This window comes from Micromys minutus, assembly GCF_963924665.1.
Source record: "Micromys minutus genome assembly, chromosome: 3".
Lineage (NCBI taxonomy): Eukaryota > Metazoa > Chordata > Mammalia > Rodentia > Muridae > Micromys > Micromys minutus.
In genome coordinates this window covers 18226907-18244716 of record NC_137972.1, presented here as the reverse complement: position 1 = coordinate 18244716, position 17810 = coordinate 18226907, and the positions used below count along the sequence as shown (strand labels likewise).

The 17810-nt window shown below is 42.2% G+C and overlaps 1 protein-coding gene and 1 pseudogene across 2 annotated transcripts; both read right to left on the bottom strand.

Moving 5' to 3' along the window:
* Positions 1-4372: 4372 nt before the first annotated feature.
* LOC308418831 (C-terminal-binding protein 2-like) lies at positions 4373-16308 on the bottom strand (annotated as a pseudogene). Its single transcript has 6 exons — positions 16236-16308; positions 13957-14328; positions 13786-13870; positions 9242-9368; positions 8517-8609; positions 4373-5434 (listed from the first exon to the last, which is right to left on the bottom strand). The product of its transcript is annotated as a C-terminal-binding protein 2-like (transcript).
* Positions 16309-16770: 462 nt separating this feature from the next.
* Positions 16771-17583, bottom strand: LOC308419124 (large ribosomal subunit protein uL30-like; the record flags this gene model as incomplete). The annotated part of the gene is made up of 1 exon (XM_080914706.1): positions 16771-17583. One exon carries the CDS (start codon positions 17581-17583, stop codon positions 16771-16773), a length of 813 nt encoding a protein of 270 aa, XP_080770832.1.
* Between the last annotated feature and the right edge of the window lie 227 nt (positions 17584-17810).

The window sequence follows — 17810 nt, the reverse complement described above, 5'->3', positions numbered from 1 at the left end:
AACTGATGTCATGGACTTGCTTCATAATTATCTGTCCTTAGGACATAGGAAATTATGTACTTTATATAAATTATAGCTCCTATTTTATAGATTTACTCATATTTAATTTATGTTTTAACATATATATTTTTTATTTAATTATATTATTAGTATTCAATATATCTAATTTAATTTACTATATAAAATGTATATACTAATGTATAAAAATCATATTTAGTATATATAATTTACATTAAATATATAGTCTGTATTCATCTCTTATAATGTATATTTAACATATAATTTAGCTTTAACATGTATAATTTACATTTACGCATGTATATGTTTGTGAATAAGCATGTGGTTATTGAGAAGGTTATTCTCTGATGACATGTGAATAAAGTTTACTTTTTATAAACATGTTTTAATATACATAATTTCTGACTTGTATGATATGTTAGTTTATATAATTTATATTTGTTATTACCTGCAGGAAAACCAGGAATCCTAACTGTTTGCTCATGCCAGAGCTAAGATGTCTGCAGCCCTGTCTGCTGCAAAGTTCCAGAGAAGATTTCCCTGTGACTCATCCATCTTCATCCTGCTGCTGGGGCTGGAGCCTCCATTTCCCTGTGGATGGGTAGATGGAGTGTGGCTGCTCATTTCCTGCTACTGTCTGCTGCCAAGCTCAGTTCTGCACCCAGTTCTCAGGTTTAAATGTATTGTTCCTACTCAGAAAACTCAGGAAAAGCCTTTTCTACAAGATATAAAAAAATTTTGTATTTACTACCGCTCCTTTTTAATGAAGTATATTATACAAAAAGCATACAGCCTTTTCCATTACCCTCTTTAAATCTTTTCATTGGTTTGAGCTCTCTTACTTTTTCTGAGCTTTCTTATCTGTGTTTTTCTACGTCCTTTACTCCCAGAAAATTCTCACCACACCATTAAATTTTTTGAGAGCTTGGGTTTTATTTTTTATTTTTTAACTTGTCTGTTTCTTTGTTTGCTTGTTTTTTTGGTATCCACCACTTAACCCCACACTCTCAGGATCCCTATTTGAGCTCCATCTATACCAGTCTGGCTGGTCCACTGTTGAACTGTTCTGTGATGGGGGAGCAAGGCTGATTATAAGAGTATAGAAAAAAGGTGAAGGGACAGGTAAGGGGAGTGCTGGAACCCGTAGTGTATTTCTCATACCATTCTTACAATATAGTACCATGCAAAGCAAAGGCACAAGCTAACAGAAACAATTTTATTGACATTCATATAAGGAATTTGTTCTAACCCCCACATTTCTTACCCTATTTGTACTTCCAAGGTCAACAGAATCTTTATCTCTGAACCTTCAACCTCAAGTTCAGCTATTCTTATTCTTTTATAGCTCAGCAGGCCAGGAAATGTGTCCTGCCTCTGGCTTTCTCTCTGCTCCAGAGAATTGGCAAATGGCTCCAGACAAGAGGACAGCCATGGCAGGCTCCTGTCTACAAACACAACATAGCAACACGGCATCAGTAATAGTGTCAGAGTTTGGTGACTGCCCATGGGATGGATCACACTTGGGGCTGGTCATGGGACAGCCTTTCCTCTAGTCTGTATTCCATTTTGTCCCTGCATTTCTTTTAGACAGGAATAATTCTGGGTCAAAAAAATTTGAAGATGGGAACCATTACTTTTTTGACCAGAAAGGAAGGGTTTTTGTCTTTTAGCTCTGTTGTTGTTTCTTATTAGTTCTTTCTTTGAATGACTGAGGCCATAAAAAATGAAGGGTAAAGAACACTGTGAAATGATTTCATTATCAGAAAAAGATGATTATTGTTCCGTTGCCTTCAAATATTTTTAGAATCATCAACATAATTTTACAGAATTCAATATCCTAAATGAAGGAAGACCTCGACAGGGTTACAGCTGATATTAGTATTATTAATTTAATTAATAAAGAATTTGTCAAAGTACCTTCAGATTTACTACTTCAATTTTTTTTTTAGTTAAATGGGACTAACAACATGTCATAAACAATATATTTTACTTTATTTAATTTTTATTAGATACTCTCTGTATTTTACATTTGAAACGGTTTCTGCCCCCCTTCCACTTTTATCTCTCTTCCTCTCCACTTGTCTCAAGGAAGGTGTGCAAGTTCCTAACCATCCTCTCTACCTCAGTGCCTTGGCATTCCTCTACATTGGGATAATGTGCCCCCACTAGACCAAAGGCCTCTTCTCACACTGAAACCAGACACTGCTGTCTTCAGCTACCTATGCAATTGGGTCAATAGGTCTCTCAATGTGTGCACAAAGGTTGGTATTTTAGTCCATGGGAGTTGTGGAGGGTTTGGTTGGTTGATAATGTTGATTTTCCCATGAAATTGCAACCCCTTTCAGCTCCGTCAGTTTTTTCTTTAATACCTTCATTGGGGTCCCAGAGTTCTGTCTGATAGTTAGCTGCAAGCATGCTCAGCTGTATCTGTATGACTCTGGCAGAGCCCCTGAGGAGGCATCCCTCTATGGTTCCTGCCAATAAGTACTTGCTGGTGTCAGCAATAATGTTTGGGTTTGGGGGCTGCATATGGGCTGGATCCCAAGGTGAGGCTGCCTCTTAATGATCTTTGCTTCAATGCAAGTTCCTTTATTTGACCTTATATTGCCTCCTGTGAGTGTTTTCTTCTCCCTTCTAAGTAGGACTGAGGCATCCACATTTTGGCCTTCCTTCTTTTTTGAACTTCATAAGGTGTGTAAATAGTTTCTTGGGTATTCAGAGCTTTCTGGGTCTAGTCTCTGCTTATCAGTGAGTGCATACCATGTGTGTTCTTCTGTGACTGTATTACCATACTCAGGATGATAGTCTCCAGTTCCATCCATTTGCCTAGGTATTTCATGGAGTCACTGTTTCTAATAGCTGAGTAGCACTCCATTGTATATATGTAGCACATTCTCTATCCATTCCTCTTGTTGAAGGACATCTGGGTTCTTTTCAGCTTCTGGCTATTACAAATAAGCCTGCCATAAACATGGTGGAACATGTTTCCTTGTTTGATACAAACATAAGCATATCATATGAACCTTATTCTTCGATTCATTCACTAGAAAGGCACAGCTAATTATGAGCCTTCTAAAGCATTATATTTATTCCAGCAGTTTACATGTTATTAAGTTGTAAGTCAAAATAGTTTAGTTTTCATTTGATCATTTACTACCTTTCATTGACATGTCCCAAAAGGCTCAAAATGTCAGGTCACAGGCTTCTCTCTCTCTCTCTCTCTCTCTCTCTCTTTTTTTAAAGAAATTTTAATTTCTTTTTATTGAAAATTGCACTGAATGCTAAATGTCCACCTTTACAATAAACAAATACAGTAACAGTAATTCACACTAAAACAAAACATACTCCTGATAGCCATTGTTTTTCTGTTTGGGACGGTGTAAAGTTTCTCTTTTGTCACAAAAACAGGAATGTACCTACACAAAGGCTCAAAATAGGGCATCTTTAGAAACAAAAGGCAATGATTCACAAATACTATGAATAGAACATATAAGTAGCTGATACAAATCTAATAGGATTTGTTAAAATCAATCACATCTAATGGCACATCTGAAGTGTTCCTGTATAAAATATCACGTGAAGAAAAGTATTCATCAATGTCTAAAAAAGTGGTTTTGTTCATAGACAATCTGACAATTTACCTTGAAAAGTGTTTCCTGAGACATAAGGAAATGCAACATTATTCTTCTTGAACCCTTCTTGGCCCAGACTTTCCACTCAATAAAATAGCTGAAAGAATATATTACAAACGACTTGTGAAACTTAATATATTTTTCTTTTTTCTTTTTTTTAGTTTTCGTTTTGTTTTTTGCTTCAGAGGGTTTTACTGAACTCACAACCAAATTTGCTGCTCAGATGTGAAACCTTCTGTATAGAAGCTTTTACTTCTTCAGTCCTGTGCCCAGAGATGTCTACACAGGCAGACAATGTTCTCCCCATCTTGTCTTAATTTTAATCTTCCTATCAGCAAAGGTGGCACCACCCTTGGAGACCTAAGGGACTAGTCATGACGGGGAATTCCTCTCAATTTTTAATTGATATTAGGAGCTCTTGATGCAACATTTCAGAACAAGCTGTGCAGGACCTGCTGTGCCCAGGGGATTGGTAAAGGAAAAGCTCTATTCCTTGTGATTTGATGCACAGATGAAAAACTTAACACACAATGGCAGAAGTTGGTCATTAATCATCACGTCCTAGTTTTTTCACACTTCTGGAAGCAGCTACCATGTTCAGTTTTGTAGCTTTTGTAGTTTTAACACATTGATGTCCAGGACCAGTTTAAAAGATCATCAAATTCATTCATTTCCTACTGTCTTGGTCCCAAGTTTATCTGAATACCCTCAGGCATTCTCTGCTATTGCTCAGTGGGGTGCTCTTGATTGTCCCCACGTTTTTTGTACTGGTTGCTGAGGGAGCTTGGGAAGGGTGTGCCAAGGTGGGGAGGTTGTGAGTCACATGGATGCCTCCTGGGATGATCCCTTCCATAGCTGGAGGAAGCCATCCTGGAGCCACACCTACAATGCCTGGAAGATACCTATAGGTGGCACCATTGATCTCGGGATGAATTGCTTGCTGGTCAAGGACTGACCAAGGATCTGAAGTGACATAAAGTTCTTTGTTGATATAGTTTCATAAGATTTCTGAGATTCGACCTGTGATTGCTCGGTGGATTTCAGTGGCAGCTGCTTCCCTCATCTCCAGTGATGCTTGTTCACTGTAGCAGGCTGTGTGTGGTGTGCAGATGAGATTTGGAGCATCCTTCAATGGGCCCTGAGCAGAGCTGAAGGGCTTAGACTCGTGCACATCCAGAGCAGCTCATCGTATCCTGCTCTCTTTGAGGGCCTGAGCTAAGGCTTTCTCATCCACCAGGCTACCTCGGGCTGCATTCACAAGGAATGCTGCTTGCCTCATCTGCTTGGTAGTGACGTCATTAATGTGATGATGGCTGTGCTCACTCAGACTGCATTGCAAGGAGACACAGTCGCTCTGATACAACAAGTCCTGCAGGGTGTAGACCATTTGCACACTCAGAGACCTCTCTATCTCATTCTGTAAGTAGGGGCCATTAAATATGACACTGAATCCAAAGGCTTTGTCTCGAAAAGCCACTGCCTGCCCAGCCAGAGCGACCAAAGCCCATGAGGCCCAATGTTTCCTCTGGGATATGAGCAGTTCCAGAGGTGACTTCATGGATCTGTTCCACACATTGTACCCGTGTGCCTTCTCGTAGGGCCTGGTAGAGCCATGCGTTCTCCAGATACAGATTGGGGATATGGCAGACTGTCGAGCCTGCCCTCTCTTCCACTGCAGCAGATTGGATGTTGCACACAGCGATCCCCAGGTCTCCAGCAGCCTTGATGTCCACGTTGTCACAGCCACTGCAGATTCACAGGATCACTCTCAGGGCCTTGAACTTCTCCAGATTTCAGTAAATAGACTTGTGTATTACAACACACTATGAACCTTTTCCATTTATTGAAGTATGTATTCAAAGGCACTGAAATGGCTCAGATGCTACCCCAACACTAAGCCTGACATCTTGAGTTTGGCTCCTGATAGGAGAGGGTGTCCTTCCCATAAAATTGTCCTATGATCTTTGGTCTTCTGCTTTTTAATTTTATCCCTCTCCCACAGCAGTTGCATCATTATATCAACCTTAGGGAATCCTAGAATGGCTCATATGCTAATAGGGGGCGGTTGCCTTGAATATTAAACTATGTCAACACCTTATCCACCATGATAATCATAGGCTGAGTGTGCACCTTAGAGCAAGGAACCTGATGTGATCATTTTACCCTTCCAGCTCCCAGACCTCCAATGGAAACACCTCTCCTTTGCTAATGGCCTTCTTGGTTTCCCAGGACAGATATAGAACCAATACCGCAAGGATAAATTACTGGCTACAACACCACCCTTTAGATGGCTCCCTCCTCATTCATTTTTCTGAACTTCCACCCTCTGGCCCCTTCGGCTTTTACAAACAGGGCGTGACAAAAAACTTTTTACCTGATCTATCAAGGAAACAATGAATACAAATCACATGTTTTTCTTTTCCAAGACAAATCTTCCCAATATAAAGAACTGAATTACTTCCTCCAGGTCATAACAGGCCTCCAAGAACCATTGATCTATATTCATGTGGCATTTCTGCAGAAACCTCCTCCCCTGGCTAATCTGCTTCTACATCAGACTTAATGATAACCTTCTTTCCTCACTATTAATAAAGGTTTATTTCAAAACCACTTCAGACTAGGACATGCAATATGTATTAGGCATAAATGGCTATACTCATCTCTTTCCAAGCTCTTCTTTGATGGTAATGCCTTAGTCAATAAGACTGCCAAAACTTAGAGTCTTTCATATGTCATCCCTCACCACTAAAGAACTCTATCACCTGACCCATATCAACCTAAAAGTTCTGCAACTCAAATTTCCCAATACCCTCATAAAATACCTCAAATGTATTCACAAAACTTGCTTCTCTTGTGCCTCCGGAGGCAGGACCCTGCTATAGAACAATTGGGCACCAACCTCAGGGGCCTTAAGGCCAATGCCCTGGCAGATTGATATTATCCATATCCAAACATATCCAATCATCTGGTAAACAAAAAAATTGTATGTTACTATATGTACCTACTATTATTTCTCCTGGGCAATGGCACAGACTAATGAGAACTAAAAGAAAGTAGTTATTAGCATGCTCTTTATTTTTCTTTCATGGAGTTCTTTCTCCAAATCAGAATTAATAATGATCCAGCTTCTAATTGTCCCCAGTTTCATATTTTTGCAAAACTTGGAAGATTGTCCACCACACAGGTATTCCCCACAATGCCCAGGGTGAAGCTATTACTGAAAGAACACATCAAACACTTAAAAAGCAATTAATTAAACAGGCCCAATGCTCTCTAACACTAATCACCCAATTAAACCTGGCATTGTTCCAGCTCAATGTGTTCAATGTCTATGCTACTGGACAAACCTCCCATAGCTTTCACTGGAGTCAGCCTATACACATACCAGCCATTTTGACGGGGGTGGGGGGGGAAGGCACTCTTGTCAGGTGTTGGAGGGGGCTGACCCCCTGCTAACAGTAGAGAGGGGCCCTTCCTGTGCTTCTTCAGAGGACCAGCTTAGGCATGTTGGTGTCTCTGGCAGGTATGTCTGACACCATCCCACCCACTAAGAAGATGGCTTGCCTCTAGCTGAAGGTTCAAGACAGAAAGACAAAACAGATGCCACCTCCTATGAAAGGACATGATTCCGGGAATGATGTCTATGAGCTAGTGCCAGCTGCCCAGGGCATGTGTGTCCCACAGGCTTCCTTTGTGTTTCTTATTATAGCTGTCTGTTATCCTTCATCCTAACCTGCTACTGCACAGCTTCCTAAGCCTCCCAATACCCAACTCTGGAGATTCTTTGTTAGGAAGACCTACAGTAAACACAACAAAATCCTAGAAACCCAGCACTGCCCACTGGAAGGATGCCATATGAGGACTGAGATTCTCCTACACCTCAAACCTATGTCCACCAGCCCCAGACATTTCCTCATCCTACCTTACTGAAGCACAGATGATTGTCACCAGGAGGCCCCCACAATGATGGTTGCAGATATTGGAGTTGCAGAGTTGATCCAAAGTCACAGAGGCAGGGGATTCCAGAAACTTAAAACTCAGTTTCTGCTTTCACTGCTGATCCCTCGATGAGGAATGGTGGTTGTGAGTCAGGAGTAATCACTACCCTAACAAATGTACTCAGTGTTCTGTAGGCAACTCACAGTCTCCCAGCAACTTGTTCCTGCGCCAAACCAATCTTTATTTGTCTTAGTGTCTTTCAGCAGGAGGACCTAAGAAAAAGAGACATATTTATTCCTCTCCTTGTAGGACTAGGCATTGCCTTCTCTCTGGGTGCTATCAGAATTTCTAGACCAGTGCTCATCCTTACATACCATCTGACTAGAAACTTCCAGGACAAACTTGACCAAGTGATGACCTCTGCTATGGACAGACTTGAGTTCGTTCAACAACAGATAACCTCCCTAGTGGGGTTTGAGTTCCCAAACCACAGGGCCCTAGATTTAGTCACTGCTGAACACAGAGGGACTTTTATTTTGTTGGGAGAGGCATGCTGTTTCTGTATTAATTAATCTGGGCTTGTGAAATAGCATATACAAATGCTCAAAGATCTCTAACAAGATCTCAGGGCATGATACTTGGCCAGTACCCCAAACTGCTGGCACAAAAGGAGTTCTATGGCTTGGTTTTTCCCCATATTTGGCCCTGTATTGGCCTCTAGAGCCCTGCACAGCTGGATCCCTGCCTCATCCAATTATTAAAATGCCAGATAGCTAGCATTGCAAAAATCACTGCTAACCAGTTCTGGTTCAGTACCAAGCTGTTTTCAGGACAGTGGCCCAGGGCTGCAATGACACCTTTCCATTATAAAGTAAGTAGAAGGAGATGTTGGGAAGTCATGCTGCTAAGGACAAAGTCTTACATTACCAGAAAGCCCTGAGCTCCCTGCAAATTGTGGACTCCCTTTGTCAGCAGGGCTTCCTTTTCTCGAACTGAGGGATCCTGGATCACACTGCCTACCTGAGGAAAGTCACATAACTTTTTGAAAATTACAGGTCCAACTCTCCCAACCCCTGCCCCATTCATGCCAGCATAATAAATCAGTTCACCAAGTACCTGAGATTCCTGGAATGCTCAATCTATGTATGAAGAAATCAAGTTTACTATGAATTAAAATAACGAGATACTGAACAGTATCTTTTGAACCTGGTGGTGATTATTGCTGGCCAAGGGACCTGTTCTTCTGCCTTCATCAGGAGATACAAGGTCACCAAACTCCACCCAACTGTAGGCAATTAAATCTACTAGGTTGTGCAGGCCCAGATACAATCTTAGATCTGGGTTCTTTACCTGTGGGGTCCAACAATGGCCTGGCCTTCATGGCCAGATTTCACTAGTCTGGCAAAGATGCTAATGTTGGTTGTAAACTACGAAGTGCCTATAGGTCACAGAGCTCAGGATAGGCAGAGAGGACAAATAGAAAGAAAACTTTAAACATGTCCTTTGTATGGGTGACATTTGGGCTAACATTCTGCCTAGGACGGATGCCTTGTGTGATGATTGGATCATGAGGGCTCAGCCTCCACACACAGCTTTATAATTTACAGCCTCACAGTAGTGAGGTGAGGGTAACTTTGTGAGATGAATCCTACCTGTTGGAAGATGCCGGGGTCTGTGTACCACACCCTTGGTTCCTCTGTGGTCTCTTGCTTCCACATGTCACAAGGGGAGCTTTGCTCTCTCACTTGTTCCCTGCCATTGTCCTGCATCTCCATGGGCCTAAAATCAATATACAGGGACCAAAACTCATGAAATGGAGCCCAAGAAATAGTTACTGCTTTACCCTTCTTCCAGATAATCAGAGATAGAGTCATGGAAAATTATGTACTTTATATAGATTATAGCTCCTATTTTATAAATTTAACTTATATTTATTTATGTTATAACATATATAATTTTCATATAAGTATTTTACTAACACTCAATGTATCTAATTTTATTTACTCTATAAAATGTATACAGTAATGTATAAAAATAATTTAGTATATATAATTTACATTAAATATAAAGTATGTATTCATATTTTTCATTTTATAATACATATTTAACATATAATTTAGCTTTAACATGGATGTTTATTTATACTTGTATATATATGTGAATAAGCATGTAGTTATTAAGATGGGTTATCTTTGAGGACATTTGAATAAATTATACATTTTACAAACATGATTTAATGTACATAATTTCTGACTTGTATGATATGTTAGTTTATATAATTTATATTTGTTATTACCTGCAGGAAAACCAGGAATCCTAACTGGTTGCTCATGCCAGAGCTAAGATGTCTGCAGCCCTGTCTGCTGCAGAGTCCCAGAGGGAGTTTTCCCTGTGGCTCATCCACCTTCATCCTGCTGCTGAGGCTGGAGCCTCCATTTCCCTGGGGGTGGGTGGATGGAGTGTGGCTGCCCATGGCCTGCTACTGGCTGCTGCCAAGCACAGCTCTGCACCCAGCTCCCAGGTTCAAATGTATTGTAACTTCTCAGGAAACCCAGGAAAAGCCTTTTCTACAAGATTTAAAAATGATGTAATTGCTGCTGTTCTATTTTAATGACGAATGTCCTACAAAAAGCAAACAGCCTTCTTCATTACCATTTTAAAAAACTTTTCATAGTTTTGAGCTCCTTTGCTTTTTCTGAGCTTTCTTATCTGTATTTTTCTATGTATTATACTCCCAGATAATTTTTTATCACATATTTACCTTTTTTTTAGTTTTGTTTTCTTTGTTTATTGGTGTCCACCACTTAATCCACACACTCTCATAGAGCCCCTGTTTGAGCTCCACCATGCAAAGCAAAGCCACAAGCAAGCAGAAAGAATTTTGTTGAACTTCATTCAAGGCATTTGCTATTACCCCCAAGTTTCTTATCCTATTTCCAAGGAAACACTGGCAAGCAGATGTCTGACTATATGACCAATCCGGTACAGAGCAAGTTGTAAGTAAGAAAAAGCTTGGCTCCAGGCATGGTGGTACTTGCTCTTAATCTCTCACCTCAGGAGAGGAGACAGATTCATGTAGATCTCTGAGTTCAAGGTCAGTCTCCAGAGCAAGTTCCAGAATGGCTAAGCTTATGCAGGGAAGCAACTGGAAAACAGAAAGCTGGTATTAATGTAATAGAACATGACCCCACATTCTAGCCCCAGCAAGCAACAGAACTTGGCAGCTTTAGCCACGTGCCTCTTGCTTTTGCAGTAGAAGGAATTACTTGGACAGTTAATGCTAGTTAGCGTCAATTAATTATATTACATCAGTTAAATTAATAGTATTTAAGAAGAGAGCAGCATCCTGGGAGTAAAACCTACTAAGAAGTATTTTCTGAGCATTAAGAAATTGTGTTACAGTTATAGCCAAGTTGTACCTTGAGCGGCAGCTGGATTTTCATCATTGTAAGAGTCACCTATGTGGCAGTAGTTTTGAAGACATGAAGGGGTCATGAGAATAGTTGAGGCTTGGCACTATGAGAGGCCAGGAAAGGCCACTGGTGAAGGGGTAGCCTCAGTTGTAGTTGATGGTCCAAGAACCTTATCTGGGAAAGAGTGACCCCAGAACACTGGCAGGCAAGTCATGAACTAAAACATGAACATTATGACAAATGGAACATTGCTACCCACAATACAGGTAGTGCCTCCTCCCCTGTCCAAGCCTCTGCAGCCACAACACAGTCCAATCTGAAATGATTTGAATGTGGAGAAACTAGACAAGATGGGAGACTGCCCCCAAGTGAATCAGTAGCGTTAAATCTACTAAATCCATCTGTCTCTGCTGCAAGACAAGCTTTCACCGAAAAAAACACTGCAAATCCAAATATGATAAAGAAGATCAGCCTCTCCTGCCTTTAACCTCCATGTTGGGCAGCCTTCATCCACACCAGTAAGAGAGAAACCCAGAAGTACACTGAGACTCTAATGTACTAGAAAAATGTCATCCTAACCTCTCAGTAAAAATTGACACTGAAACTTTCAATGCCTGATAGACACAGGAGCAGATGAGACCATCCTAAATCAAGTTGAAGTTCCTTCATATTGGACTTTCCTACCAGGCCTCAACTGATGTGAGTAGGTGGTCTCTCCCAAGCAATTATTGCCCAAACCTGGGACCACCTGGTTGGAAGGAATGGTCCCACAGGGTCCCAGTGGCTGACTTGGCCACTGACTTGCAATGTAGAGGTATCTTAGAAGATTTAAATGTGGCCCTTGCTTGTGGGGAACAGAGAGAATGTTTCCAGATAAATAAATATGAAAAAAAATCAAAATCACATGTGCCCCATGTGATGGTTTCTATAGACTCAGCACAAGGAGTGGCACTATTACAGAGTGTGTATGTGTTGGAGTAGTTGTTTGGAGTAGTTGTACTCTGCTAGCAGTGTTCGGATGAGCATGTAGGACTGTCAGCTCCTCCTGCACCATCCCTTCCTGGATACTATGATGTTTTTGCCTGACGATAATGGACTGAACCTTTGAACCTTTAAGCAAGCTCCAATAAGAGTTGCCTTGGTCATAGTGTCTGTTCACAACAATAAAACCCTAACAAGGGCAACCAGTTCTTTCTTTCCTTCTTTCTTTCTTTCTTTCTTTCTTTCTTTCCTTTTCTGAATGTAAGTACACTTGCTGTCTTTGGACACACCAGAAGAGGGCATCAGATTTCATTACAGATGGTTGTGAGCCACCATGTGGTTGCTGGGAATTGAACTCAGGACCTCTGGAAGAACAGTCAATGTTCTCAACCACTGAGCCATCTCCACAGCTCAACACCCAGGTCTAAGGGCCACTGTTAAAAACTCCCTACCTAGAATGAATCATGGATGATTTCATCAGGGTTTATCAGGGGCCTCTAAAGAAGAAGAAATTGATAATCTTACAACAATTAGTTAGACACCAATTAGACATGATGCATATCTGTCCCTCTAGAAGCCCAGGTATATCCAATCTTTGATATTAAAAAGAAAATCAGGATTTAGAGGCTGCTCCAGGTCTTAAGGGTGATCAAGAAAACCATGAAAGTTTGGGGCTCACTTCAGTGTGGCCTCCCCTTTGTCTCTACCACAGCTGTAAACACCCATATTGTTACCTGACATTAAAGACCATTTCTTTTCAATATCAGTCCATGAACAAGATGAAATCAGTAACTCCGGACCAGCCGATAAGTTGAATGGATCATGCTCTCCTGAGGCATGGATAACAGCCTATTTGCTAGGAAGTAGCATCTTGTGCAGTAAAACCCCTTATTAAATCAGGTCTCCATATGGATCCTTACATGGATGAACTGTTAATTTGTCTAGAAGAAAGACAGGTTCAAAAGCTAACTCTAGAAGACCTTAAGCAACAAGCTACAAAGAACTGCCTGGGAACTCAGAGGCATTACCATAACAGAAGATAAGATTCAGCTCTTCCTACTCTTCCAATTCCTAGGGACCAAAATCACCCTAACCTCACTCCAACCCCTAAACCAGTTATTGATTTCTCAATCCAAGCTTTTGCCTTTCAGAAGCTTTTTAGGTAATATCAATGGTTTTAGTCCTTGGCTCCCTAATTACAGCCAATTACAGAGTCTATTTGACTTACTTAAAGACAATAAAGACCCCTCCTCTCTCTGCTCCTTGACACCAGCAGCCAGAGCTTTGTTCTATCAACAACCCAGTACAAATGCCTCCCTGCCCACTATGAAACACAGCAGCTAATTCAACTTCTATTTCATTCCTCTCCCACATCAGGTGAACCATTATATTCTTTCTTATAGGTTCTTCTTGAGGCAGCAGAGGGGGAACAGCATAGGAGGAGGGTAAGATTTTGGGGTAAGACTTTGTGGTAGAAGACATTTAGCGCTGGTGTATAATAAAAAGTTTACTTGCTGTGAGGATTCACCCCAACTCACATATCTTTCTCTCTCCCCATTCTACCTGCTCATCTTGGTGGGAGGGGGTCATATGCAAATGATTTCCATCTGGATTGAAATGCCCAGCGAAAAAGGTGGTGGGGCAGGTAAGGTGTGCAAGGGGCGGCGTCACGGGTGTGATGAATCTCTGGCCAGGAGTGCCACAGTCAGATACCAGCCTCTAGTGACAGACCAATCGCCAGGAACTGGTTCCACCTTTACCAGGTAGTGGGGCGGGGCTACCCTGGGTTCTTTAAACCTCACCCTATTGGTCCAAAGTTGCAGGTAAAGTGGGCGGAGCTTTCTAGTGTGCTGGTGTGGTGTGGCAATTGTGGGCACAGAAGGTAGTCTGTCAGAGAAAGATGAGCGCACGGAGTTGGCTGAGATGTTGGCTACGCACCGGACCGGTCTTGAAACAGCGGCGGAGGAGTGTACCGAGGGCGCGAGTGACTTGCTGCTCCGAAAGTCGCCGCGGCATAATGAAGGTGAAGGGCCAGATCCGGGGACCAGAGGTGAGATTCCGGAGCCGCTCCAGCCCGCTGGGGACACATCCCTGATCTGTCTCACTCACTTGGCAGGGGAGGTGAAGCAGGAGGGTTTGTCTTAGGATCTGAAAAGTGGTGAACTGTGCTTGGGCAGGGCGAAGCCAGAGGACACTCTGGTGAGGTCCAGAGCGGTCCTGACATGCAAATCGGTTGTCCGACCTGGGTATAGGAGTGAAAAATACAGTCGAACCATCTAGTCGCTGGTTCCAAAGTTTTTCTCCGGATAGGTAGTGCCGTCTAAGAGATGAATGACTCGGCAGTTCTAACGGGTAAAGCGAAAAATTTGTGGCCGAAATGATCTCAACTTATTCTCAAACTTTAAATGGGGAAGAGGGTGGTTCCCTGGAGTGGGGCAGGTGTGGGATGCGAGTGTTAGTTAGTGACCCACTGTTGGTAAGCAGAGCTGATGCTCAGGATGAAAGGAATCCTGGGTTAAGGCTCCAGATGCAGATGCGCATCAGACCCCAGACAAGGTGTTGGTTGTTGTAGACACCAGGACGGTGGCCATGGAAGTCGGAATCCACTAAGGAGTGTGTCTGTAACAACTCACCTGCCCACTCAACCACCTGCCCTGAGAATGGATGGCTCTAGAGCTTCAGGACCATGACATTGTTGTCTGACGATCAATCCTTTTATCTCTGAGATGAGACGGTGATTTATTTTTCTTGCCCTGTCCTCTGACTAGGACCCCCAGAGTCGCACTAGAATGGTGAGCAGACATCCTTGTCTTGTTCAGCAGGAGTGAGGAGGGAGTCATTTCCAATGACTGTAATGAGTGTTTCTTATGATTATTGTATCTGTACCCGATCAATCACTGTTCACATTGATCCTGGCAGCAGCAGCTCTCCTCCCACACGCCCCAATGTGCTGTGTTCCCGGATGACAGGCACTTACACACAGTGTTTCTATTTTTATATCCCTTCAACAGCTCAATGGTTGAGTCACTTCCTAACCTCCACGTGGCTAATCCTTCACCTCCAATATTCTCAGGTTATTACTAAAATCTATACTCCATCTTTTTTTCCCTAGGTGTCATGTCTCCCTCTCTGTCAGTGACCCTCTGGCTCACACATTCAACTATGTTCTTGTCCTCTCCTATATCTCTCAGGCCTGGCTCCTTGACTCTCCTCCTCCCAGCACAGGGATCTCCCTTCTCCTCCTCCTCCTGTCTCCCTGCCTGGGAATCCTAAAGTCAGGCCTCTGTCTGCTCTGCCAAGGCATTAGCTGTCAGCATCTTTATTTACCAATCAGAGCCAACTAGGGGTAAGTTCCTCAGTCTTATGTGTGGGACACTGCAAACAGGGTTTTGGGGGGAACATAATTCGCATGAGAGTAAAGCATCTACAGTTTATGACTCATATCTCTTGTCAGATTGGGGACGTACCTCAAATCCTAATGTGTCATTGCTGTGGGTTAAATTGAATTTTGATGTATGTTTTGGTGAAAATACTGCAATGGTTTCTTTCTGTGCTTTCAGTTTGTTAATATGTCGAATTATACTTTCTCAGTTCCTTAGATATAGATAGATAACAGGTTGATAGGACAGAGCCTAATGTAACCTCTGCCTCTAATTCAGTATTCAGCTAAGACTGGCCTTGAACTCCTGACTCTATGGCCTGCACCTCCCATGAGCCACAACTGTGGCTCTGAGATGCCACCCCTGGAAGGTTAATTTGCTGCTCTTGTTATTATTCATGGGGTCCTCTGTGTTAACCAGGTCTATCCTGACGACAGGAATCCTGTGGGTAGCTCTTCGTTGTATCTTTTGCTAAATGGTCTTCCCTCTTTCTCTGTTTATTGCTCTTTATTGGCCCTTAGTTTAATACCTGGAATAGTAAAGTTTTGTTTTAGGCAAAAGTTTTGTTTCTCTTTCTCGTCGTTTCTTGAGATCCAAGTACATTATTTACAGATGGAGACCTTCTATGAAGAGTTTTTCACTAGGAAACTATAAGTAAGATCTCTAGATGATTTTATGGTAAAGTTATCTTTTTCTTTAAAAGAATTTTGATATTGATGTTCTTATGTATATTTTTCAGGTGAAACACTTCCCACAGTCGACTCCCCTCAGTCTCCTGCTGAGTGTTACTGCTATGGATTCATGATAGTCCTTGTTGTCATTGTACCTGTAGTGGTTGTTGTTTCTGTTGCTTTGACAGGTAAGTGACTTACTCTCCAAATTCTGCAGCACTCTGTCCACAGTCACATTGTCAGCTGTACTTACTGACCACTGTGAGTCAGGCATTGTGGGAAGGGCTCTAGAGAAAATGCACTGGAAGTTCCTGTTCTCTGGAAGCTTAGATTCAGCATGAAGATGCTGTGAAAAAGCACAGAGGCTGTGCTGTGCACTGGAAGCCAGGTTCAACATCCTTGGGAAGATGATGACATTCAGCAGGCTCTAAAGAGATATGCAGGGGACATAGGTCCACTTGAGGCAACTGTCCAATACAGAGAACAAGGAGGAAAAAACTCACAAGGAGGAACCTGTAGCAAGTGTGAGGACAGAGAAGAATAATATGGGAAGGAATGTACATTTCCTCCCCCATATCCCATGGTTTGAGTTACTGGGCACAACTATTGTGAAAATATTAAATGGTAAGTTCCTGAAGTAATGAACTGATAGGATTTTCTTCTTCTTCTTTTTTTTTTTTGTCAAGCTGTGACTGTTTATTAACTGACCAGATTATAAAAATCCATGGGCAACACTTTAGTTCATACTTCTGATAAGCCTGTTTATCTGGTCTTCCCTGTTGCCAGCATCTCCACCTTCTACAAAGTGAGTTGTCTTTTTCTTCATTCCACCTCGTAGGTAGGATAATTTGAAGGGCCACAGGAAGTTATTTGCTTCCTTGAAGTGTTTTCCAACGGTATAGATCTCATGAATTAGATCCTCCATGCAAATGATGCCAAATTTACCAAGAGATCGAGAAATCAAGGAATTATCTATCAAGGCAATCTGCTTTTTATTAATTTTGCCATAGCCTCGCTTGTAGATGAGCTCATTTACTGACTTCAGGTTGGGGTACCCCCACGCAGTGTATGGTTCCACAATCCTCAGCATGTTAATTGAGGCCTTGTTGAGCTTAACAAAGGTGTCGTTGAAGATCTGTTGAAGACGTAGAAGCTGCAACACCTTGCGCACCTTTGGGCTCACTCCATTGATACCCCGGATTCTGATGACAAACGCCAATTTTGGTTCTGCAGGAACATAGAAGTTTCCAGCCTTCCTTGCCATCCTAGCCATCCGAATCTCAGTGCGGTACAACTGCCTGTACTCCTTGTGATAGTGCTTTGCCTTCTCATAGATGAGCTTCCTCCTTGCCTTCCGCAGAGTCTTCAGGGCAAACTTCTTTCTCAGGCGCTTCACCTTCAACTCTGCGAAATTCCTTCGCTTTTTCTTAAGGGTTTCTGGCACAGCCAGAACCTTTTTCTTGATGGATTTTGGCACAAAAGTACCCTTTTTCTTAAGGGTTTCTGGCACAACAGCAACCTTCTTTTTCTTCTCTGGAACAGCCTCCATGGTTGCAGCCAGAAAAGGAGAGGAGCTGATAGGATTTTCATACTGCACTGTTCAGACTATTGTAGTAAAATCCTGCACTGTCATCTTAAGTCTGTGCATCATCCTTTAGTACAATGTGTCCACACTGTGTACACTACCCACCCAGAAGTTGTCATAGCTGTCTCTGTTGTCAGACTGACTGTGCGGCATCCATACACAGTGCTTGCTGCTGTCGCAATCCCTACTGT